At 40.2% G+C, this 22,187-nt stretch overlaps 1 protein-coding gene across 4 annotated transcripts in view; it reads left to right on the forward strand.

The window, feature by feature from the left end:
• LOC109922788 (protein tyrosine phosphatase type IVA 2) overlaps window positions 1-22,187 on the forward strand; it is a 114,293-nt gene that overhangs the window by 58,857 nt on the left and 33,249 nt on the right. For 3 of the 4 annotated variants that reach the window (XM_048612997.1, XM_048612994.1, XM_048612996.1), the window contains exon 2: window positions 14,642-15,218. In XM_048612997.1, the coding sequence (XP_048468954.1) occupies window positions 15,123-15,218 (96 nt within the window). In that variant the 5' untranslated portion in view covers window positions 14,642-15,122. Of the gene's footprint in view, window positions 1-13,385; window positions 13,425-14,641; window positions 15,219-22,187 lie in introns of those variants that run through there. The other variant, XM_048612995.1, reaches the window with a different exon arrangement.

Below are 22,187 nucleotides of genomic sequence, written 5' to 3' on the forward strand. Positions count from 1 at the left end.
AAGGCCGTTTGGTCTGTAATGTCTGTGCCAGTTCTCTGCAAGAACAGTTTAGCTTGTCCCATTCCTCCAACCTCTCCTGCACCCTTACAAATCTTTTTTTTTTCTTTAGGTGCTTATCTAATTAATTTTTAAAGCCGCATTGAATCTGCCTCCATCACACTGTCAGGCAGTGAATTCCAGATCTTAAACTCTGGGTTTTCCCATAGGTCACAGCTAATCTTTTGTTAATCATTTCAAATTGCTACCCTCTGGTTCACAATCCTTCCACCCAATACGGATATTTTCTTCCTACCTACTCTGTCAAGGCCTCTCAATTTTGAACATTTATCAATCTCAACCATTTCTTAAGGAGAAAAGCCCAAGCTTCTCGTCTGTCCACAAAAATGAAGTCCCTTGTCCCTTGACCCATTCCAGTGAAATCTTTTCTCCACCCTGTCAAAAGTCTTCTCTTCATTCCTCAAGTGCAGTGCTTGGAATTGCATGTGATACTCCAGTTTTTTTTATATAACATTTCAACATAACTAACTTTGCTTTGAATTCTGTGCCTGTTATAAAACTTATGATCTCATGACTTTTTGACTGTTCTGTTATTCCAGCCTGGCCTGTCGCCTGAGTTCTTTGTGTTCCTGGATCCATGAATGTCTCTATTCTTGGACTCTCTCTTAATTTGTACCCTTTGATATATCCCTCGTTCACCTTACCAAAATGTAGTAGTTGACACCTTTCTACATTAAATTGCATCCCAGTGTCTGTCCTCGTGAAGTATATCACTATCCTCCTCTGTTTCCATACTGTCAAGTTTTGTCATCTACAAATTTTGACATTTTGCCCTGTACACTCAAGTCAAATAACTAAATTAATATACATGTCAGACCTATCCCAGGTGCCCCCAATGCACATCATCCTCCAGTCCAAAACAAAATTGTTCATTGCTACTCTGTTCATTGTGATTCAGATAACTTGCTATCCATGCAGTCCACTACCCCTTTTATTTTTCAACTTCACTGCATGTCTGTAGCATATTATCAGACATCTTTTAGAATTCCATGTTATAACATTACTGTCATCAATCCTCCCTCGCCTCTTCAAATTCAGTCAAGTTAATTAAGCATAATTTCTTTTTAACATATCATGGCTGGTTTCTCTTAATTAACCCAGATGTCTTGACTGACCCCCAAACCCACGCACCAGGTCTTGTTATCTCATAGCCTGCCATTACACGCTACCTGTTGTTAGCCCCTAACAGTCTCCATTAACAGCGATTCGCTCTTCTAGCCCGATCGTTATCCACTCCTTTGTCTGTCCTACTGTTCTTCTCTCTCTTTGGGCTCTATCCCTATCTCTCGTTTACTTCTTTCCCCACCCTGTTTTCTGCATATAAGGCGACATTTTTCTGGCTACCATCAGCTCTGAGGAAGGGTCACTTGACCCAAAATGTAAACTCTGATTTCTCTTCGCAAATACTGCCAGACCTGCTGAGCTTTTTCCAATAACTTTTGATTTTGTCACTAATTTTATTGACCTGGTTTATCAGTTTAAAAGCCATTCCACCACTCAAGTTACACTGGCTTGGAATGGCAGACTTTTTGAAGGCTGTAACATTGCAATGTTCAGGTCCTCTGAAACCACTCCTGTATCTAAGGAGAAGTGAAAAAATTACAGCAGTGCCAGTCCCCCTTCCCTCGCACTAACCCCCACCCCCGCCGCACATGGACACACACTTCTCAACTTTATAGTATACACAGTCTGTCAGTTATATTTGCTTTTATCCATTTTTGTTCCATCTATTTTAATAATAATGTTCTTTTATAGGATGTGAGCTTCCTAGCATTTATGTCCCTTCACTCAGTTCGGGGCAATTAGGGGCTTTGCGTGGCCATTTCGGAGGACAGTTAAGAGTCAACCACATTTTGTGGGTGTGGAGTCACAAGTAGACCAGACCAGATTTCCTTCCCTAGAGGGCTTTGTGAGCTAGATTTTGTTCTTATAATAATCTGAGAGAGTGTCATGGTCGTCATTGTTGTGACTAGTTTTCAATTCCAGATTCATTAAATTGAAATTAAATTCCTCCAGCTGTCGTGGTGGGATTTGGACTTAGTCCTCAGAATATTTGCTTGACTGTTTGGGTTATGAGTCCCCACCATCTCCCTATCTCAATGAACTCCTCTTTCACTGTGACTTTGGTAATAACATCATCCTTTGTAAAGACAGATGCAAAGTACTCACGAATTACTTCAGTCTTCTGGATTACCTTTTATGTTTAGCTACCAGTGTCTTCTCTTACTATCTCTTTAACATGTGCACGTTTCACTTCCTCTCTGAACCTTCTCTTTTCAATCTAGTCATCAATGGTAATTTTCACCAGGCATTGTCTGGTTTAGAATATGCACCTGCCTCTGCTTCATCTTACTTCCAAACTGCTGCATTTAACCGTATTACATCCTAGTCAGTGTTAAGATAATTAAGTCCCTCATTGTCACTTTATTTCATACTATTCTGTTTTTGCTCCTTTTATAGCTTTCCTCCAAGTTGATAGGATTCACCCTGTAACACTTTTTTATTATTATAAATGTAGTGTGTATGTTAGATTATATTGTAAATCTTCCTATACATAAGAATTTGTAAAAGGAAATAAGGGTGGCAAGCATAGAGGTGCACAGTTTAGAAATATATATTCATTTTTTAAATTCAATTTATTAGGAATTGGCCAGCACTTGTTGCTCGTCTCTATTTAAGATGGTAATAAGCCACCACCTTGAATAGCTGCTACTGCTGTTGATTATTTGATAGCTGTAAGTTCGCCCACTGTCGGTGATTCGATAAAACTCAGTCACTTGCTAGTCTATTTCAAAAGGCATTGAAGAGTCAGCTACATTTTTTTGACGATCTTGAGTCAAACACGCAGGCCAGACGTTAGATGATTTTTCCCACAACCTAGTACTTTCATGATCATAATAAATGAGATGAGCATTTTATTACAATTTTACTAACATCAAACTTCTCTTAGCCGCCATGGCTGGATTTGAATACATCACTAAAACATTAGTTCGGACCCGTAGATTACTAGTCCAGCTGCATAATCAGTCTACCATCCCAGTGTATTCTGCAGCTGTGCGTGAGGTGCAGGTAAATGATAGGGCTATTCACAGATGGTGAAGTGCTATTAAAAGTGTGAAGAAATGTATGTAACATTTAAATCAAGGAATTAGATTGCAAATATATGTATGGTAACAAAGTTCAGATATCTAGACAAGCAGACCAGTAGACATCAATTTTGCTCTGTTCAAAGTAGCTTGAATTATAGTTCAAGAAACCTCTTGAACTATAGTAAATTTTTTATTCCAGGAATAGGAGTAGCTGTGCTGAGTGCTTCTGCATCTCCTTAGTCAGCTGCTTCCTGAGCACAAAATACCAAGAACTAAGTATAGCTGATTAGGAACAAACCAAAACATTACTTTGGAGAACTGCTTAAATCAGCTTCGTTGACATTCAAAAATTCAAATGTACCCAACTCACCAAGGACTTTGTATACTTTTCAAACTTATTTTTGATTCAACTTTAGAGAATATTGCTGCTGCTTTAGTGGTTTATAAACAGACTGTACTTGGATTCAAAATAGCTGACCTAATTGAAAACTGCATAGGTAATGAATTTCCAGCAAGAAATACACGTGTATTTCAAATTCCCTTTATTTTAACCATGGCTGTAGTTGTATTTAAATCTGGGTAAGTTTTTATGGTGGAAAATATTCCACCTCAGCAATTAAAGAAAGCCTTCCATTTATATAACATCTTTAAGACCACATGATGTCCAAGAGCACTTAACAGACAATTACTGTATGTATTCATGAAAATTCAAGTTCTTGTATTCACATTTTTAGTCCAAACGTCATGGAGTTGACGTTTCACAAATTATTTTTGAGGGATGAGGGATTATTTTTGCTATTTGATTTGGCATCCAAAAGGTTATTTCAATGAAATAATGTTAAAAACAGCAACTGTAAGAGATTCAATTTATTCCCTAAAATTTATTTATTATATAACATTAAAACAATGTAAATTTCATCTAACGTGATGTACGGCCTAATATGCCCAAACTTAACTAAACACTTTACTATTGAATTGCTTCAAAATTATCCTTATTATTATTAATATCAGAATAATTTATCCCTGGTGTATGGATCCTCATTATTGCCGTCAGTATTAATGAAAAATATTCCACAGATGATTGTCTTCTGTTCCATCAAGTGCATTTGACATTCCAAATTTTAAAAATGATTTTTGACGATGTTGAGAAAAAGTTCATTGCTCACATCTAAGACATATTGGCATAATGTTACTAGTGAGCGTGCTGGCATCTTTCCACCATTAGTGAATGTTTTCTCACCTTCCAACGTGGAATTTCTGCATATTTCTGATTCATTCCTTGAGAAGTTTGTTTATGGACACATGCAGAGACTGAAAAAGACTCTTAAGGATGCTAGAAATGACTGCCACGTTTATTTTGGTTGATCAGCTATCACAGGCCGTGCCGTCAGTGAGTTGGGATTTGAACATGTCCTAGATGAGCAGACTTCTTTTTCTTTGCCTGGTTTCAAATTCCACACTGTTTTGTTCAAGTCATTGCGACACTCTGCCTTCATCTATCCATCATCAGTCCTTTCTCATGAGCATGGATGACAGCATCTTTCTGAAGTTTCTGTTTACAATGGTTTTAATGTTGCGCTAAATGTGATACAAGACAGAACTTCATAGAATCATAGCATCCCTGCAGTATGGAAATAGGCCATTCAGCCCATCAAATCCTCAGTGACAAGAACAAAGTTGCTGGAAAAGTTCAGCAGGTCTGGCAGCATCTGTGAAGGAGAAAACAGAGTTAACGTTTCGGGTCTGGTGACCCTTCCTCAGAAGTCCTCAGTGACCCTCTCGAGCATCCCACCCAGACCTGTCCCTGTAACCCTGCTTTCCCTATGGCTAATCCACCTAGCCTGCACATCCCTGGACACTATGGACAATTTTAGCATGGCCAGTGCACCTAACTTGCACATCTTTGGACCGTGGGAGGAAACCAGAGCACCTGGGCGAAACCCCACGGACACGGGGAGAATGTCTGTATGGAGTTTGCACAATCACCCGAGGGTGGAATCAAACCTGGGTCCCTTGCACTGTGAGGCAGCAGTGCTAACCACTGAAGTACCGTGCTGCCACGAACTAAGTGTTTTCCTGGCCAGTCGTCTTTGAGAACAGTTTTTTCACTAATCTTGGTAATGTTTCTTTACTGGCATGTCGTAGTTCATCAGTGTTTTACCTCGATTTCCAGGGCCCTTTCACTGTGTTTTCATGAATCTTGTGCATCACCTAGCACTGACCTCTAAGTGAATACCATCTTTCTTTGCTTTTTTGGGGCATAGGGTTGAATAGTATCACAAGTGATAATATGACCATTTTGCCAATGCTTGTTAACCCGTTCTGCTACCTTTCTCTCCAGTTTAAATTGAGCTGCATACTTCTTACTTGTCAAAGACACAATGATAGATCATGTGGTGCACATTAGACTTGTTGACTGAGAGTTGGCCACTGCAAAGGATTTCCATGTTTCCCATTAAGTTCAAGAACAATGATGCTTGCAGGTAAATAATTAGCATCTGATGGATAAGCACAATATCACATGTGGGCATTCCCACAACATTGGATAATAGTAGTGTTAAGGTATTACATTTACATCAGCTGCTCTTTATTATCATTACTGGAAATTCTATGAGCCCAGACAAAGGCCACCCTTTACACAAGGTATATGAAAAAAAAATTTAAGTCAAAATTCATGGAGACAACTTGTACTTTCCAGAATTTGCTGGACGCTGTGGCAGTTCCAGCAGATTGGAAAACAGCAAATGTGATGCCAAAGGAGGTTGACAAAAGATGGTGGAATTATGGGCCGGTTAGCTTAACTTCTGTAGTGGGGAAAATGCTTGAATCTGTCAAGGAAGAAATAGCAAGACATCTGGATAGGAATTGTCCCATTGGACAGATGCAGCATGGGTTCATGAAGGGCAGGTCCAGTTTAACTAATTTACTGGAATTCTATCAAGACATTACGAGTGTGGTGGAGAACGGGGACCCAGCAGATGCGGTGTATCTAGATTTCCAAAAGGCATTTGACAAGGTGCTGCACAAAAGGCTGCTGCATAAGATAAAGGTGCACTGCATTACGGGCAATATATTAGCATGAATAAAGGATTGGTTAACGAACAGGAAGCAAAGAGTGTGGATAAATAAGTGCTTTTCTGGTTGGCGATCAGTTGCTAGTGGTGTGCCTCAGGGATCAGTGTTGGGACTATAGTTGTTTACAATTTACATAGATTTGGAGTTGGGGGCCATGTATAGTCTGTCAAAGTTTGCAGGTGACACTAAGATAAGTGGTAGAGCAAAGTGTATAGAAGACTGAAAGTTTGCAGAGGGAAATTGATTGAGTGGGCAAAGGTCTGGCAGGTGGAGTATAATGTTGATAAATGCGAAGTCATCCATTTTGGTAGGAATAACAGTAAAAAAGACTGTTATTTGGACAGTAAAAAATTGCATGGTGCTGCTGTGCAGAGGGACCTGGGTGTCCTTGTACATGAATTGCTGAAAGTTGGTTTGCAGGTGCAACAGGTAATTACGAGGGCAAATGGAATTTTGTCCTTCATTGCCAGAGAGATTGAGTTTAAAAGCAGGGAGATTATGTTACAGCTGTATAGGGAACTGGTGAGGCCATACCTGGAGTACTGTGTGCAGTTTTGGTCTCCTTACTTGAGAAAGGATGTACTGGCACTGGAGGGGATGCAGAGGAGATTCACTAGGTTGATTCCGGAGTTGTGGGGGGTTGACTTATGAGGAGAAACTGAGTAGACTGGGATTATATTCATTGGAATTTAGAAGAATGGGAATGGATCTTACAGAAAATTATAAAAGGGAATAGGTAAGATAGAAGCAGGAAGGATGTTTCCACTGACAGCTGAAACTAGAACAAGAGGGCATTGATTCAAAATTAGGGGGAGCAGATTTAGGACTGAATTGAGGAAGAACTTCTTCACCCAAAGTGTTGTGAATCTGTGGAATTCCCTGCCCAGTGAAGTAAGCGAGGCTTCCTCATTGAATGTTTTTAAAGCCAAGATCGATAATTTTTTGAACAGTAAAGGAATTAAACGTTATGGTGAGAGGGTAAGTTGGTAAGGCCGCGAAAAGATCAGCTATGATCTTATTGAATGGCGGAGTGGGCTCAAAGGGCCAGATGGCCTACTCCTGCTCCTGGTCCTTATGTTCTTATGAGTATACGTGTTAAATACTTCTGAAGTGTGACTGTTGTTGTAATCTAGGGAAATATGGCACCTAATTTACATAAAGCAAGCTCCCAGAAAGAACAGCTGTGATTCATGTTTTAGTTGAATACATGAATACGAGGAGCTTCACTCGCTGTGCAGAATACTGGCATGTGATCATCATCTTCCACCTGAGGAAAGCAGATGGGATCACTGTTCATCTTTTCATCTGAACGTCAAAAGAGGAGGGGTGTGGAGTATAGAGATAACAAGGTGTAGAGCTGGATGAACACAGCAGGCCAAGCAGCATCAGAGGAGCAGGAAGGCTGATGTTTTGGGCCTAGACCCTCCTTCAGTATGGCAAGTTGTTGTGTTTGGATCATTTAAAAACTTTGCACTACCAGCAAATAAAGGCAGGAGGAATTGGTGTATATACTGATAGCAATAATTGGGTTATAAATGCTTTTTAGTGGAAGAATATATATATATTTTTTTAATACATGATTTCTTGTTTGGTGGCCAAACGGCACTTTGAATATAGTTGCCTCAGTGTATTTTTCAGGCAATTGTCAAGAAGACTTCCCTGTGTTCTTGAATGGCTTACTATTATTTCCATTTTGCAATAAGTGTTTGTCTGTGTTGGGTGATAGTAGTCAACTTTAAGGCAACAAGTTCCATTTTAAATCTTCTCACAATATTGCACTACTGTTCAGAAGTGAAACTCACTCCTGGCTTTGTGTGAAAAGTGTGTAAAAGAGCAAATAGGATTGCACAGTGAGCAGATATCAATTGGCCAATCTTTTAAACTGTATAGTGCACGAGTTTTAGCAAAGATCTGTAGCTCGTGTTGTGGGTGAGATTGTTGACTTGCTCGCTGAGTTGGTTTGTTTTCGTTCAGACGTTTCATCACCATGCTAGGTGACATCATCAGTGGAGCCTCCAATGGAGCGATGTTCTTCAACTCCGCTTGGAACTTACACTGTCTGGCTCGTTATGGTGAGTAATGTCATTTCTGGTTTTGATCTGTATGGGTTTGTATATGGGGTCCAATTCTATATGTGTGTTGATTGCATTATGGGTGGAGAACCATGCCTCTTGGCCCAGTGATAGCCTTCATTGTCTGAGTGTACCGATATTAACTAGCAGCAAAAGGGCACAACGAACTTTCCTTGATATTGGGAAACTTGGACAATGAAGGCCATCAGTTTAACTGGGACAAGCTAACCATAGTAGCGCAAGCCAAACATAGACAGACACACACGGGAATTCCTAGAGGCATGGTTCTCCACCCATAATACAATCAACAAACACACAGAATTGGACCCCATATACAAACCCGTACAGATAAAACAGGAAATGGCACCGTTCACCATAACGGACCAGACAGTATAAGTTCCAAGCGGAGTAGAATAACATTGCTTCATCGGAGGCTCCACTGATGCTGTCACCTAGCATGGTGACGAAATGTCTGAATGAGAACAAGTCAGCTCGGCACGCATGTATAGTGCACAAACTGGCAGGGCTGAATTTCCTGAAAAGTCAAAGTTTTGAATGGGACTATAGCAGAGGAATTTCAAAAAATTACAGACACAAGTTTGGAATTTAAGAAGATCAAGTGTTATTACATAGAAACTGGAATATAGGAGCAGAAGTAGGCCATTCAGCCCTTCATGCCTGCTTTGGCATTCAATATGATCATGGCTGATCATCCAACTCAGTACCCTGTGCCCACTTTCTCCCATTCCTTTGATTCCTTTAGTCCAAAGAACTATATCTGCATCTTCCTTGAGAGTTTGTAAGTTGTGTTTTTGGCCTCAACAGTTTCCTGTGGCAAAGAATTCCATGGACTCGCCACTCTCTCTGGGTGATTATCCTTAGATTGTGACTCGTGGTTTTGAACTACCTGGTCATCAAGAATGTAATTCCTGCATCTACCCTGTCCAATCCTGTTGGAATTTAGTATGTTTCTGTGAGGTACCCTCTCATTCTTCTAAACTCTAGTGAATATATACCTAATCAATTCAGTCTGTCCCCATACATCAGTACCACCAATCCAGGAATCAGTCTGGTAAACCTTCTTTGCACTCCCTCAATAGCCGGAACATTCTTCCTCAGATAAGGAGACCAAAACTGCGCACAGTACTCTAGGCGTGGTATCAGCAAGGCCCTGTGTAATTGCACCAAGACCCCTGTACTTGAATCCTTGCTACAAAGGCGAACATACCATTTGCCCTTTTCACCAGCTGCACTTTGCATGCTTGCTGATGGTTGAAGAAATCTTAGAAATGCTACTGAAATGCCAACTTTTTGAACTGGCATGTTAGTTCTTCCTCATAATTTCATAGCGATCTGATTTAACTTTCTACATCGGAAAAGTTTTGGTTCTGATTTTATGATGCCTTCTCAAGGCTAGAAATTACACAACACCATGTTATAGTCCAACAGGTTTATTTGAAAACACAAACTTTCGAAGCTTTGCACCTTCTTCAGGTATGAGTGAGAGAGGTAATATCTGATAGAATTTATAAGTAAAAGCTCCAAGGGTCAAACCACTGATGATGCATTAAACAGACCCAAGATGCTGTTAAATTTTTAATCAGTTAGAAGGTTTTAATTGATTAATATATATATATGTAAATCCCCAAATTTCTTTTACGTCACTGTACTGAGAGAACTAAAGGTTTTATCAGTGTAAGGAAGAGGTGACAATTTAGGTCAGACAATGCATGTTAGGTGCTAGGCCTTGTTTAGAATCTGTTTGTGTTTTGGTTTGGAGTCAGATTAGTTTTATTTCTGAAGCAGGAATTTATAAAACTCTACAATGACTGTTTGTTTATAAATTGTGTGCTTTTTGACCGAAATAGAAATTCACCCCATAAGATTTATATGTATTATCTACACTTCAGCAATATTGGTCAGCTAACAGAATCATTCTGTCATGCAAAAGGAAGCTGAGGCTAGGCATCTTTCAGACTGGAGAGTGTGCTGACAAAGAGCTTCTATATAAATCTCTGCCTTCAGTGAAATTTAATTACAATAGTTTTCAGTATTCTAGTGCATAAAAATAGCATTCCTGTTATAAATGGCATTCCAGTAAGTGGACCAAATTCTCCATTTGGGAATTGGTTGAAACAGGCTTCCTGAAACATTGTTCTATGGCATTTATGTAGAAAGTCTGGTGAAGGTTCGTGCTGATAGCCACAGACATTGTTCTACAGTCTATTTGGTGAAAGGAAGAATTGTACTGATAAAGTATTTAAGTGCTAAATGTGAAAGGCTGCTGATTTGTTTTTGAAGTAATTTTACAATGTTCTGTTTATTTATGCAGTTTTGCAGTTTTGAACCATATTTGCTCACATACACATTGCAATTTTTAAGAACAAAAACTGTTCAAATTCTGATTGTTAGTCATAGTCAATATGCAAGTTGCCAATTTCCTTTACCCCTCACCCCAGAAAAAAAACTCTGGATAGGATTCAATTTTGGGGTTAATTTTTCTGCAAGACCTTGCAATTGTAATAAATAAAACAAATAACTGTGAATTTTGGAGGTCTGAAACAAAAAAGAGCAAAAGTTGATGGAGAAACTCAGCAGGTCTGACAGCTTCTACGAAGAGAGAACAGTTAACATTTCAGGTCCAGTGACCATTCTCCAGAACTATGTTTATAACTCTTAATCGTCTAGGCAATTCAGTTTACCTGTGTATCTCCAAAGGGAGAAAAGTTTAACCATTTTTCATATTTAAGATGCTCTTGTTTAAATATTTGTGCACTTCGTTCCAGTAAAATATTTTTGCAGTCGCTTTCGTACCCTTTCTGGACATATTGGCATATCCAGTTGGGTGAAATAAAAGAGCAGAATCATGTCACCTTTTGGAATCAACTGTCACAAAAATGACTTCTCTTTTTTTTTTAAAGATTTTATTTCCCCCTCTTTCCTTCCCTGAAGACGTTGACGTCCTTGGGGCATTCAGAACGGGTCCCTAAAGGATATGTGCTGTAGGTTATTGAACCATGAAATTCACCATAGTTCTGTCTCGTGATATTCTCATCTCATCATGAATCATAAGATAATATCACGTGTCAGAGTTTTTGACAGAATTTGTTTTTTCCTGGGATCATTTATAATTCACCCGACAGTGCTGCAGAGATCGGCTAACAGCGCAGACCATGAGCCAAGTCACTTTGTGGATTGAGAAGCACTAACCAAGAAGTTGTTTATGAAATGTCTGCTAAATTAGCAAGGAAAGATGTAGATTATTAGAAGAAAGGCTTCTTCAGTCTTTGATTGATGTAGGATTATTTTGAAACTAAGGATTAAATGTTGATTGATTGAATTAATTGTGGTTTTCACTAGTATAGACTGAACTACTTGTAGGAAATTGTGTATAAGTAGGTAAATTGTTATATACACCTTCATGGAAACATAGAATGGTTATAGCACAGGAGACTATTTGGCCCATCATGTCATGCTGGACTTCTGTCAGAGCAGTTCATCTGTTGCCGCTGCCCTGCCCTTATTCCCGTAGCTCCATAGATAATGATCCAATCCCTCTTCAAAGACTTGATTGAATCTGCTTCTACCACACTCAGGTAGTTCATTCTAGATACTTACTAACTAGTTACTGCATTAATAAAGTGTTTTTAAAAAGCAACCATTACTACTTTTCACAATTACCTTTAAATGTGCGCCCACTGGTTCTCAATGCATCTATCATTAAGACTGTACTCTGTCATGACCCCTCATCTCCCCACAGCCTTCTCTTATTGAACAATCTTTTCTTCAATCTGTCTACATAACTGAAGTCAAAATCTTACATGAAAATTTCATCTCTTCAGTAGCTGCTTTGGACTCCTGTGTGATTTCAATTTAGAAACTGGAGAAAACCTTAATTGCCGGTTACAATAGCTGAATCAGGATGTTCTGGATGTGCAAGAGGATAGGGAGGAAGCAAAATGACCATTTATATTGCAACCACTTAAGTCTGCAACAGCCCAAGGAGGACAGAAAAACAATGTGTGGATTTCGCCATTGAAGAAAACATTGTAACCCAAAATTCATCTCTGATGTGTAAATTTGTGGTCCAGACACTTTCAATTTATAGCCAGGAGGGCTCAACGTTGGGGCGGCACAATGGCTCAACCTCACAGTGCCAGGGACCTGGGTTCAATTCCACCCTCAAGTGACTCTCTGGGTGGAGTTTGCACATTCTCCCTGTGTCTGTGTGGGTTTCCTCTGGGTATTCCGGTTTCCTCCCACTGTCCAAAGATGTGCAGGCTAGGTGGATTGGCCATGCTAAATTGCCCATAGTGTTCAGGGATGTGTAGATTAGGTGGATTATGAAAGATTGGTCTGGGTGGGATGCTCTGAGGGGCAGTGTGGACTTGTTGGGCTGAAGGGCCTGTTTCCACACTGTAGGAATTCTGTGATCTATGATGATCTATGATTGCTCTTCTCAAGGCAGTTTTCATGCACATACTGGAGTATCAAAAATCTGCTTTCTACTGTGGCTCACTCTCAAAGAATCACCATGTTTTATACAAAAAGACTTTTGCAAAATGATACTTTTCCTGATTTTTATATCACCACCTGTCTGTATATTAATTTGCACACAACATCCCAGGATCTGTAAAAATTCAAGCTCAACTTTGGAGTAAGCATGTGTGTCTGATTTGAGAAGTCCACTGTTGAATTTGAAATTTTGTTCTGGTATGAAGAATATTTTGAAAGCTGATCTTCATAACCTTTTCTGAAAGCACATTTGTAACGTAAGAGTAGAAAGCACTCAGCTGTTGTTGCCACTGTTTGTGGGCCTTCTGAAAGCCCAACGGTAGTGGTGTTTTGAGATATGGAATCTAGCCAAGAGTTCTGAGTTCCAGTTTACAAGTTGCGCTGAAATGTTGTGTGCGGTATGTATGTGGAATGCATGCACCAAGACAAGATCTTGCCTTGCCACGTAATTGCAGAACTTGAGCTGCCTTTCAGATGTGCAGCAGCTCTCTGAGCAGGGGTGCTGGGAGGGGCTGAACTTCAGCTTAACTGTGAAGCTAAGCCCCACCACAGATTGGTGTCATTAGTACTAAACTTTGAATTCTGCTACTACTTTGAAAACAGAAGAGAAATACAGGTACTTAATCTCTGGTCTGAACCCAGTCTATGAAATAGCTTGATTTTTCAGCAGAAATTGGCAGACTTTTTAAGCTATATTTTTGAGGATATGTTTGTTTTTAACTTGATAGTTATTAATATGTTTATGCAGTAGAATTTTATTTACTACAGCAGTGTACCCATACAACTCCATTGCACTGCTATGGAGCATCTGTTGCTTGGTTTATGAAGGACATAGCAGGTTTGCACTGGATGCCATTAATATGTATCCGTCTAATGCTCAGCTCATTCTTAGTTTACCTTCAAGCACACTTTTCCCTATTATTCCATAAAGGGGAAAAGTGGTGGAAAGATTCACAGGCCATACAGTCTATTCAACCCTGTCATGTACGCTCCTTCTGTAGCGAAACTAAGTAGGGTGGAGCTTATGAATCAAAGGTAGAGATGCCACTACTGTATCACGAGGCCTCCATAAGAGTTGTATACATTCAACAAAAGCATAAAGAACAGGGTTAGATTCCAGGTTGATTCAGTTAATTGATCTGAGTGTTCTCAGTTTCAATTGCTGTTTCTGTGGATGCTAATGAAGAGTCGTGTGTTCTTCTGTGATGAGGACAGGTATACCTAGGTTCTGCCACTGCTGAAAAGCTGTCTTACTCCCAGGATTCTCTATTCAGGCTCACATCAATAATGACCAATTTGGACAAGGAAATAGAGAATCTTGTGGAATACTAAGAATCACAGAGCTTTCAAGGGAGGCAGAAAAGGGGATACAATTAAAGACACAAAACAAATTTTGTCACCTTGCCAAAGATCAAGGCAAAAGTATTTTCTGACTGTCCACTTAAGTTGACAATGGTGAGCTTGGTTAACAATCCTGGACGGGCAAAAGCTCAGTGAAAGCATCAGACATGACAACATTCCATCAGGAACTCTTGGAAAAAGGCATTTCTGAATCTGAAGAGAGATTTAATTGTTTGGATATGTATAACAAGATTTTTGGGAGTGAGGGGAGAGTGAATGCTAATTTTGTAGTGGAATTGGAGTGGGGAGAAAGTACATGCATAACTGATGGTGAAGGCATGTGAAAAGCTGCTTTGTATGTGGAATAAGTATTAATGTTCGGGTTTAGTGCTCTTCGTCATGAATTGCATCAAAAGTACTTGATTGTTATTTTGATTGTACGTTTGATTAGTTGTCATCCTTTACTCAGTGATTTCTCCTTTCCTTCAACAGAAAATCAGTGGCATTTCCGGTTGCTCATTTATGGAGTTTCTGAAGGGCAGCAGGGACTATTGCCAGGCACAGCACGGCCACCTCGCAGACAAGTGAACTCCAGGTCTCTCCCGTTTCATCTACTCCACGAGGAAATCATCTTAAATGTAAAAGTGCCAACAGCAAACTGGGATTCATCTGGATACTGGATTTAAAAATTGGATAGTTTGTGAGAAACAGAGGACATTTGTTCTTTCAATGACCTAGCCTGGATGGGGTAAATCTGCCTGTGTTTTGTGCAGTTGGATGCTTTAAGAAGCACCATTGCTTAGAGACGCCAACCGAAACGTGCCAGTCTGAATTGGATTTCACATCAAGTGTGTTGAGTCCAATTGTGAGTGGAAATTTTAAAAGCACAAGTACCAACAACGAAAAGGAACACAAAAGTGCTGTTTCAGAATCTCCCTTTTTATACAGTTTTTTTTTTCGAGTTGCAACCACAATGAACCGCCCGGCCCCCGTAGAAATCATCTCCGAGAGTATGAGGTTTCTCATCACACACAACCCAACCAATGCTACCCTCAACAAGTTCACAGAGGTAAAAACAAAGTTATCTTCAGGCCAACTTGTAAATAATCTAATCAACATGGAAAATGATGCAATATTTTTGGTGTACTATGCAATATTCCCTGGTTCTTTGGGTTGAAATGTGCCCTTGAAGGACAGGATAAAGCTTTAGGAGAAAACAAATGGTATTATGACGAACTCTTTCACCTTTGGTATATCAAACCGAGTTCAGGGCATGACCATCTCACGACAAGCTCTGCCCACCCATGCCATGCAAGCCACTAAGATCCTAGGCAAATATATTTGTATGTTCTTGTCCAGTGACCAGAAGTTCACAGAACAAAACAGGCTTTGCATTCAGTGTTCATAGGCAGCCAGTGGGTGGTCTTGTTGAAAGATGACAGTGGGTTGAGTATGCATGATTTAACTTCAACTCGCACAAAGTGGAGGTCTTTTTTTCAGGTGCCAGTGTCATATCAATAATACTGACTTGCTGGTCATTTATGGTGTTTTTTCAACCTGCCCTTAAGGTCTATAGCATCAACAATGTCTATGTAGGTTTGTTTAATTTTGGAAATAAAAAGCCAGCCCCATTCTACTGTCTGTACTCCTTTTCTAAACAGTAAATTACTATAATGCAAAAATAAGCAAAATGGTCTGAATTTAATTGTAAAGGATTAAAAGTCACTGAAGTTAATAGTAAAAACGTAGTAGGCAGTCTTCAATTGTTTAAAACTTATGGAGTAGATGTGATTTTGTTCCTTGTTTCTAATGCAGGTAATGTTAGGTGGTCAATGTCACTCAATTAGCCTTATTTTAAGTAGATGTTGAAAAAAGCCTTCTCTGTTGTCACCGTCACTTGTTTCTACATCTGACACAAAAGAAATCGTTCATTTAATCTTCTACAAGGTCTTTTTTCGCCCTAATTAAGGCAGGCAGTAACTTGCTGCAAAATTTCCTCTGTCTGTACCTCTTCCCCTGTCTCCCTCTGTCCCTCCTCTTTTACTGCTTTTCTTTTCCTCTTGCTTTTCTCTCAATGTATGGGGCTTGAGTGTGAATCTTTACCCTACTACTCTGTAGTACAATATGGTGCAGGTGCTGTTTGTGGTTACTATACTGAAGCTTGAAATTGAATGAAGCATGTTGGGATAACGCAAAGCTCCTTTGACTGCATCTTCAGCTCTTGACCAAGTACTTTAGACTGAACTCTGTGAAAAATGTTCATAGTATTACGAACAAGGGCCAGCAGTGTAATGTGAGGAGTGACTTGTTCATGAGAGTTGATTGTAAATGAATAAAGTGGTTTTGAGGTTTACATAGTGGAAATTTCTGCCATTTGATTGCTTTGTCCTCAGAGGCTACAGGCAATCACTTCTTAATGTAGTGAAAATAGCATTTAAAATCTTTCTGCCAGGAATTAAATGCAGAATTAAAACTAGATATTTAATCAAACGTGACTAAACTTATTATTTCGTTACTGCCCGATCGTGCTCTCTCTTCCTTCTAGGCACCTCTAAATATAAGCAATTCAAGATGTCGAGGATGTTGACATTATACAAATTGGTTTTTCACCATAAAACTTCTAAGATAATTAACGAGCGCCTTTGCAACTTATTAGAATTATCCAAGCACAATTTCAAATCTGTATCATGTGTGCTGTCCTCTACAAACATTAGAATCCAGTCAAATATAAATGGGCCTTAGCCTTACTAAGACCCATAAAATGTGGGAGCAGAAGTAGGCTGTTTGACCCATTGAGTCTGCTCCATCAAATAAGTGAGATTTGGCTAATCTGATAATCCTCAACTCTACTTTTAGATAGCAAGAACTGCAGATGTTGGAGTCAGAGATAACAGTGTGGAACTGGAGGAACACAGCAGGCCAGGCAGCAATCAGAGGAGCAGGAAAGTTGACGTTTCGGGTTGGGACCCTTCTTCAGAAATGGGTTTCTCTACTTTTCTGCCTTTTCCCCATAACCCTTGATTCCCTCACTGACTAACCTATCTCAACCTTGAATATATGTAACAACTCAACCACGACAGCCCTTTGTGGTCAAGAGTTCCACAGATTCACCACCCTCTGAAAGAAACAAGTCCTCCTCATCTCTGTCTTAACTCAGCGACCCCTTACTCAGAGATTATGTTGTCTGGTCCTAGACTGTTCCAAAGAGGAAAGCCACCTCTCCACATCTTAAGGCATCGCTGAAGTGTCACAAGATTGGAAGTATTGATGAAAGTTTCTGTTCTAAGTATACTTCGTTCTTTTGCTTACTGACCTCCTGAGTTAAAACTGGCACTTAACTGAGTCTTATAGTGGAGAATTACTTCAGTGGCAAATATCAGACATTTTATTAAATGAATAGTTGCCTGTATAATCACTCAACAATTGAATTTCATCATTAAAGACATTTTTCTCACAACGTCATTGTACCTGATGAACTTGTAAGGCATCCAATTTTCAATAATAGACATTAGGTAACCTGGAAACTGAACCTGTGCCCATAAAACCAACTTGTTATCTGTAAATCAGACTTTATATGTGACTCAAATATTGCACCTGCTTAAAAACATAACAGTCATGTATAAAGGGTTCAGCCATGTTTTGTCTGGATGGATGAATGGTTTTTATTCAGTTAGTATGGTTCATACAAATCCTGGGTTTAAAAAATACAGTTGGTAGGAGGAGAAAATGTATTGCCAGGAGCACCAATATGATCCACAGAAAGCAGTTCCTCCATTCCCACTGCCTTGCTAATCTCAGCTATACTACACAGTCTGCTTGGTTTTCTCATGATGACAGCCTGATTTAACCAGGCTGCATTTTGTATACCAATAACCAAAATGCAGCAAATTTTGGAAATAGTCACCAGCACAGTGACATCACTAGAGGGGGAAAGAACTAAGGTTATGTTCAGGTTGACAAGCTTTTGTGAGAACCAGTTCTGACAACCAGTCACTACCTGAAATATTATCCTACCTTTGCTCATCAATATTGCTGGGCTTGCTCAGTTTTTCCCTTGTTTTCTGTTTTACCATTTTTTTTCCACTGAAGTTTTGTGCCCTGTGGAGACTATAAGTATGCGTTTCAGTGATAAAGCAGCTACTTTTAAAAGAAAGCAACAATTCTAAAGCATACAAATTGCTGCTGTTTACAGTTAACTTTATATTAATTGTTTAGAGACAAAAAAAAACTGCAGATGCTGGAATCCAAGGTAGACAAAGAGGAGGCTGGAAAAACACAGCAGGCCAGGCAGCATCTGGAGGAAAGGAGCAGTCAACGTTTTGGGTATTATCCCTTCTGCAGTCCTGAAGAAGGGGTAATAGCCAGAACGTTGACTGCTCCTTACCTGCAGATACTGCCTGGCCTGCTGTGTTCTTCCAGCCTCCTGTTTGTCTACTTTGTATTAATTGTGTCTGAGACAAATAGTATGATGCTGCTCTTTTCCAGGGATAATGTAATCATGAAGTTTTATCCTGAACCCTCACAACCACCGACAAAATATCTTGTTTTTCCTTCAAGGTGAAGATGGTCATGTGCGTTATCTGGGGTATTTGATAAAGTTATGTTGGATAAGTAGGCGACTTTACTGGGAAGGTGTTGCTGCAGACGGGAAAGATACTGCAGCTTCGGACAGTACCGACTCAGGATTTCTTCTTTGCATTTTCTGTATGCCGCTGATGTGTACTGCCTTTGCAGCAGATGCTGCAATCTTGGTTTAGCTTCTCCCAGGACTTGAAATTGAGGTCAAAACTTTGACCATGAAAACACACTCAGATTCTGACTGTCTTGAGGGTGGCACAATGGCTCAGTGGTTAGCACTGTTGCCTCAGTGCCAAGGACCCAGGTTCAATTCCATCCTTGGGCAACTGTCCATGTGGCGTTTGCACAGTCTCCCCGTGTCTCCGTGGGTTTCCTCCGGGTGTTCCGGTTTTTTCCCACAGTCCAAAGATGTACAGGTTAGGTGGTCTGGTGATGCTAAATTGCCCATGCTATCCAGGGATGTGCAGGCTCGGTGGATTACCTGCGGGAAATGCAGTGTTAATGGATACGGTAGGTGGGTCTGGTGTGGACCCAATGGGCCGAATGGCCTGGTTCCACACTCTAGGGATTCTGAGATTGCTTTGGTGAGCAAGTGTCAGCCGTTATGGTTACATGCCAGACTTAATCAATTATAACTCTTAATATGATGCGCCTGCTTGGCTTCAAGTGGTTGAACTTTTTGACACGGTGCTGGTACACAATGCCTGTGTCACATGCGCAGAGTAACATAGATAGGACAATTCCTCTTTAAGCTTTCAGTTTGATAGGCAGACATACCCCTCTTCATTTGGACACTAATGTTTGCAGTCTGCCAAAGGCTAAACTTAAGGAATTTTGTCATGTGTTTCATTGTCTCTGCAGACAGTTTGAGAGAGTGTGCTGCCAAGATAAGTGAACTTAGCCAATGCCAACCGGTTTTAGTCATCAACTGAAACCTTAGGCTCAAAAAGATTTCCTGAGCAAGCTACATCACTTCTTTCTTTCTGCTGTTCATAAGGTTGAAGTTGTAATGTGGATTGGTGAATAGCTTGATGTTACACTGTACTTCCATCTCTGAACCAGCAGCTAGCACACAGTCATAAGTAAACAGGAAAGCACAAAGCATATTCTTGGAGACCACAGTCTTAAGCGGAGTTGTCTCAGATTGAGCAGCTCCAGATCCATGCAGTATCTGGTTTTCATGCCAGAATCACCACCATGGAAAGCATGGGAGAGTATGTGAAGATAAAACCTGCTGGCAGAACTTGACAGAATAAACTACTGGTCTAAACTAAGAAAGCAAATTTTTAGTTCTTTTGATGGAATTGACTGACAAATCTGTTAAGTCTTCAAATGGCTATCTTGATGCTGAACCAGTTCACTGAAAGCAATGAGAGTATTATGCTTTTGAAAAAACTTGCGTTGAGTCATTGCAGCACAGTGGCAATGCCTTTCAGATTCCTGTAACTAAATGTTAAATGCAGTTTTCTCAAAAAACACTTTAAATTCTTAGAATTACAGAAATTCTACTGAGTTACTGAATTAATTAATTTGCATCAAGCCCACATGATGCAGTAGAAACAGCCAAACTCGAGTCAATCTTGCAGGTCTCTGCGCCTAATTGCCACTGCAGTATTCACACCATGAGTCCAGTTGCCATATGGAATAATTTATGTCTAAATTGCAGCAATGTGCATTTCTTCAATCCTGATGGTTTTTCTTTTAAGTTTCCAGTAATCCTGATGAAATTCCAACTGGGAGTAAAATTTGCAATCGGTGTTGACTAATTAAAATCTCTCAAATCTTGATGCTTCTGCCTTCGATGTAGTTCAGGTTTATTGCTGTTCTTATGCTTCGGTAAACTTTTAATTTTTCCTTAGTTTTAACATAGAAACATAGAAGATAGGAGGAGGCCATTCAGCTCTTTAAGCCTGCTCCCCCATTCGTCACAATCATGGCTGACGTCCAACTCAATAGCCTAATCCTGCTTTCTCCCCAAAACGTTTGATCCTATTCGCCCCAAGTGCTATATCTAGCTGTCTCTTGAATACATTCAATGTTTTGGCATCAATTCCTACCTGTGGTAATGAATTCCACAGGCTCACCACTCTTTGGGTGAAGAAATGTCTCCTCATGTCCGTCTAAATGGTCTACCCAGAATAGTAAGACTGTGACCTCCTGGTTATGGACACGTCCTCCATTGGGAACATCCTCCCTGCATTTACCCTGTCTAGTCCTGTTAGCATTTTGAGTCTCTAATATTTCACCCCACCTCATCTGAACTGCAGTGAAAACAATCCTAACCTGGTCAATCTCTCCTCGTACGTCAGTCCTGCCATGCCTGGAATCAGCCTGGTAAACCTTCACTGCACTCCTTCGAGAGCAAGCGCATCCATCCTCAGAAAAGGAGACCAAACTGCACACACTATTTTAGGTGTGGCCTCACCAAGGACCTGTATAACTGCAATAACACATCCTTGCTCCTGTACTCAACCTCTTGCAATAAAGGCTGACATACCATTTGCCTTCTTTATCACCTGTACCTGCATGCTTATCTTCAGCGACTGGTGCACAAGGACACCCAGGTCCCACTGCACGCTTCCCTCTCCCAATTTACAGCCATTCAGGTAGTAATCTGCTGCCTTGTTCTTGCTTTGAAAGTGGATAACCTCACATTTATCCAAATTATACTGTATCTGCCGTTGATTTTCCCACTCACCCAACCTGTCCAGATCATGCTGAAGGATTTCTGCATTCTCGTCACAGTTCACCCTCCCACCCAACTTGGTATCATCCACAAACTTGGAGATGTTACATTTTGTTCCCTCATCCAAATCATTAATATATTATTGTGAATAGCTGAGGCCCCAGCACCAATCCCTGTGGCATCCCAGTAGTTACTGCCTGCCAACTTGAAAAGGACCCATTAATTCCTCTTGTTTGTTTCCTCTCTGCCAACCAGTTTTCTATCCATCTCAAGACACTTCCCTGAGTCCCTTGTACTTTAATCTTACACAATAATCTCTCACGTGGGACTTCGTCAAACACTTTCTGAAAGTCCAAATATACCACATCGACTGGCTGCCCCTTGTCAACACTACTTGTTATATCTTCATAGCATTCTAACAGATTTGTCAAGCATGATTTCCCCTTCATAAACCCACGCTGACTGTCTGGTCCTGCCACTGTTATCTAAATGCTCCACTATAAAGTCCTTGATATTGGATTTGACAATTATCCCCACTACTGATGTTAGGCTTACTGGTCTATAATTCCCTGTTTTCTCTCTACCTGAATATTGGAGTGACATTAGCTATCCTCCAATCTGCAGGGACTGTTCCAGAGTCTATAGAATCCTGGAAGATGACTGCCAATGCATCCACTTTTTCTAGAGCCACTTCCTTAGATACCCTGGGTTGTCGATTATCAGGCCGTGGGGATTCATCCACCTTCAATCCCGTCAATTTTCCCAGCACCATTT

Source organism: Rhincodon typus, chromosome 27 (assembly GCF_021869965.1).
Source record: "Rhincodon typus isolate 14 chromosome 27, sRhiTyp1.1, whole genome shotgun sequence".
NCBI classification, from domain to species: Eukaryota; Metazoa; Chordata; class Chondrichthyes; order Orectolobiformes; family Rhincodontidae; genus Rhincodon; species Rhincodon typus.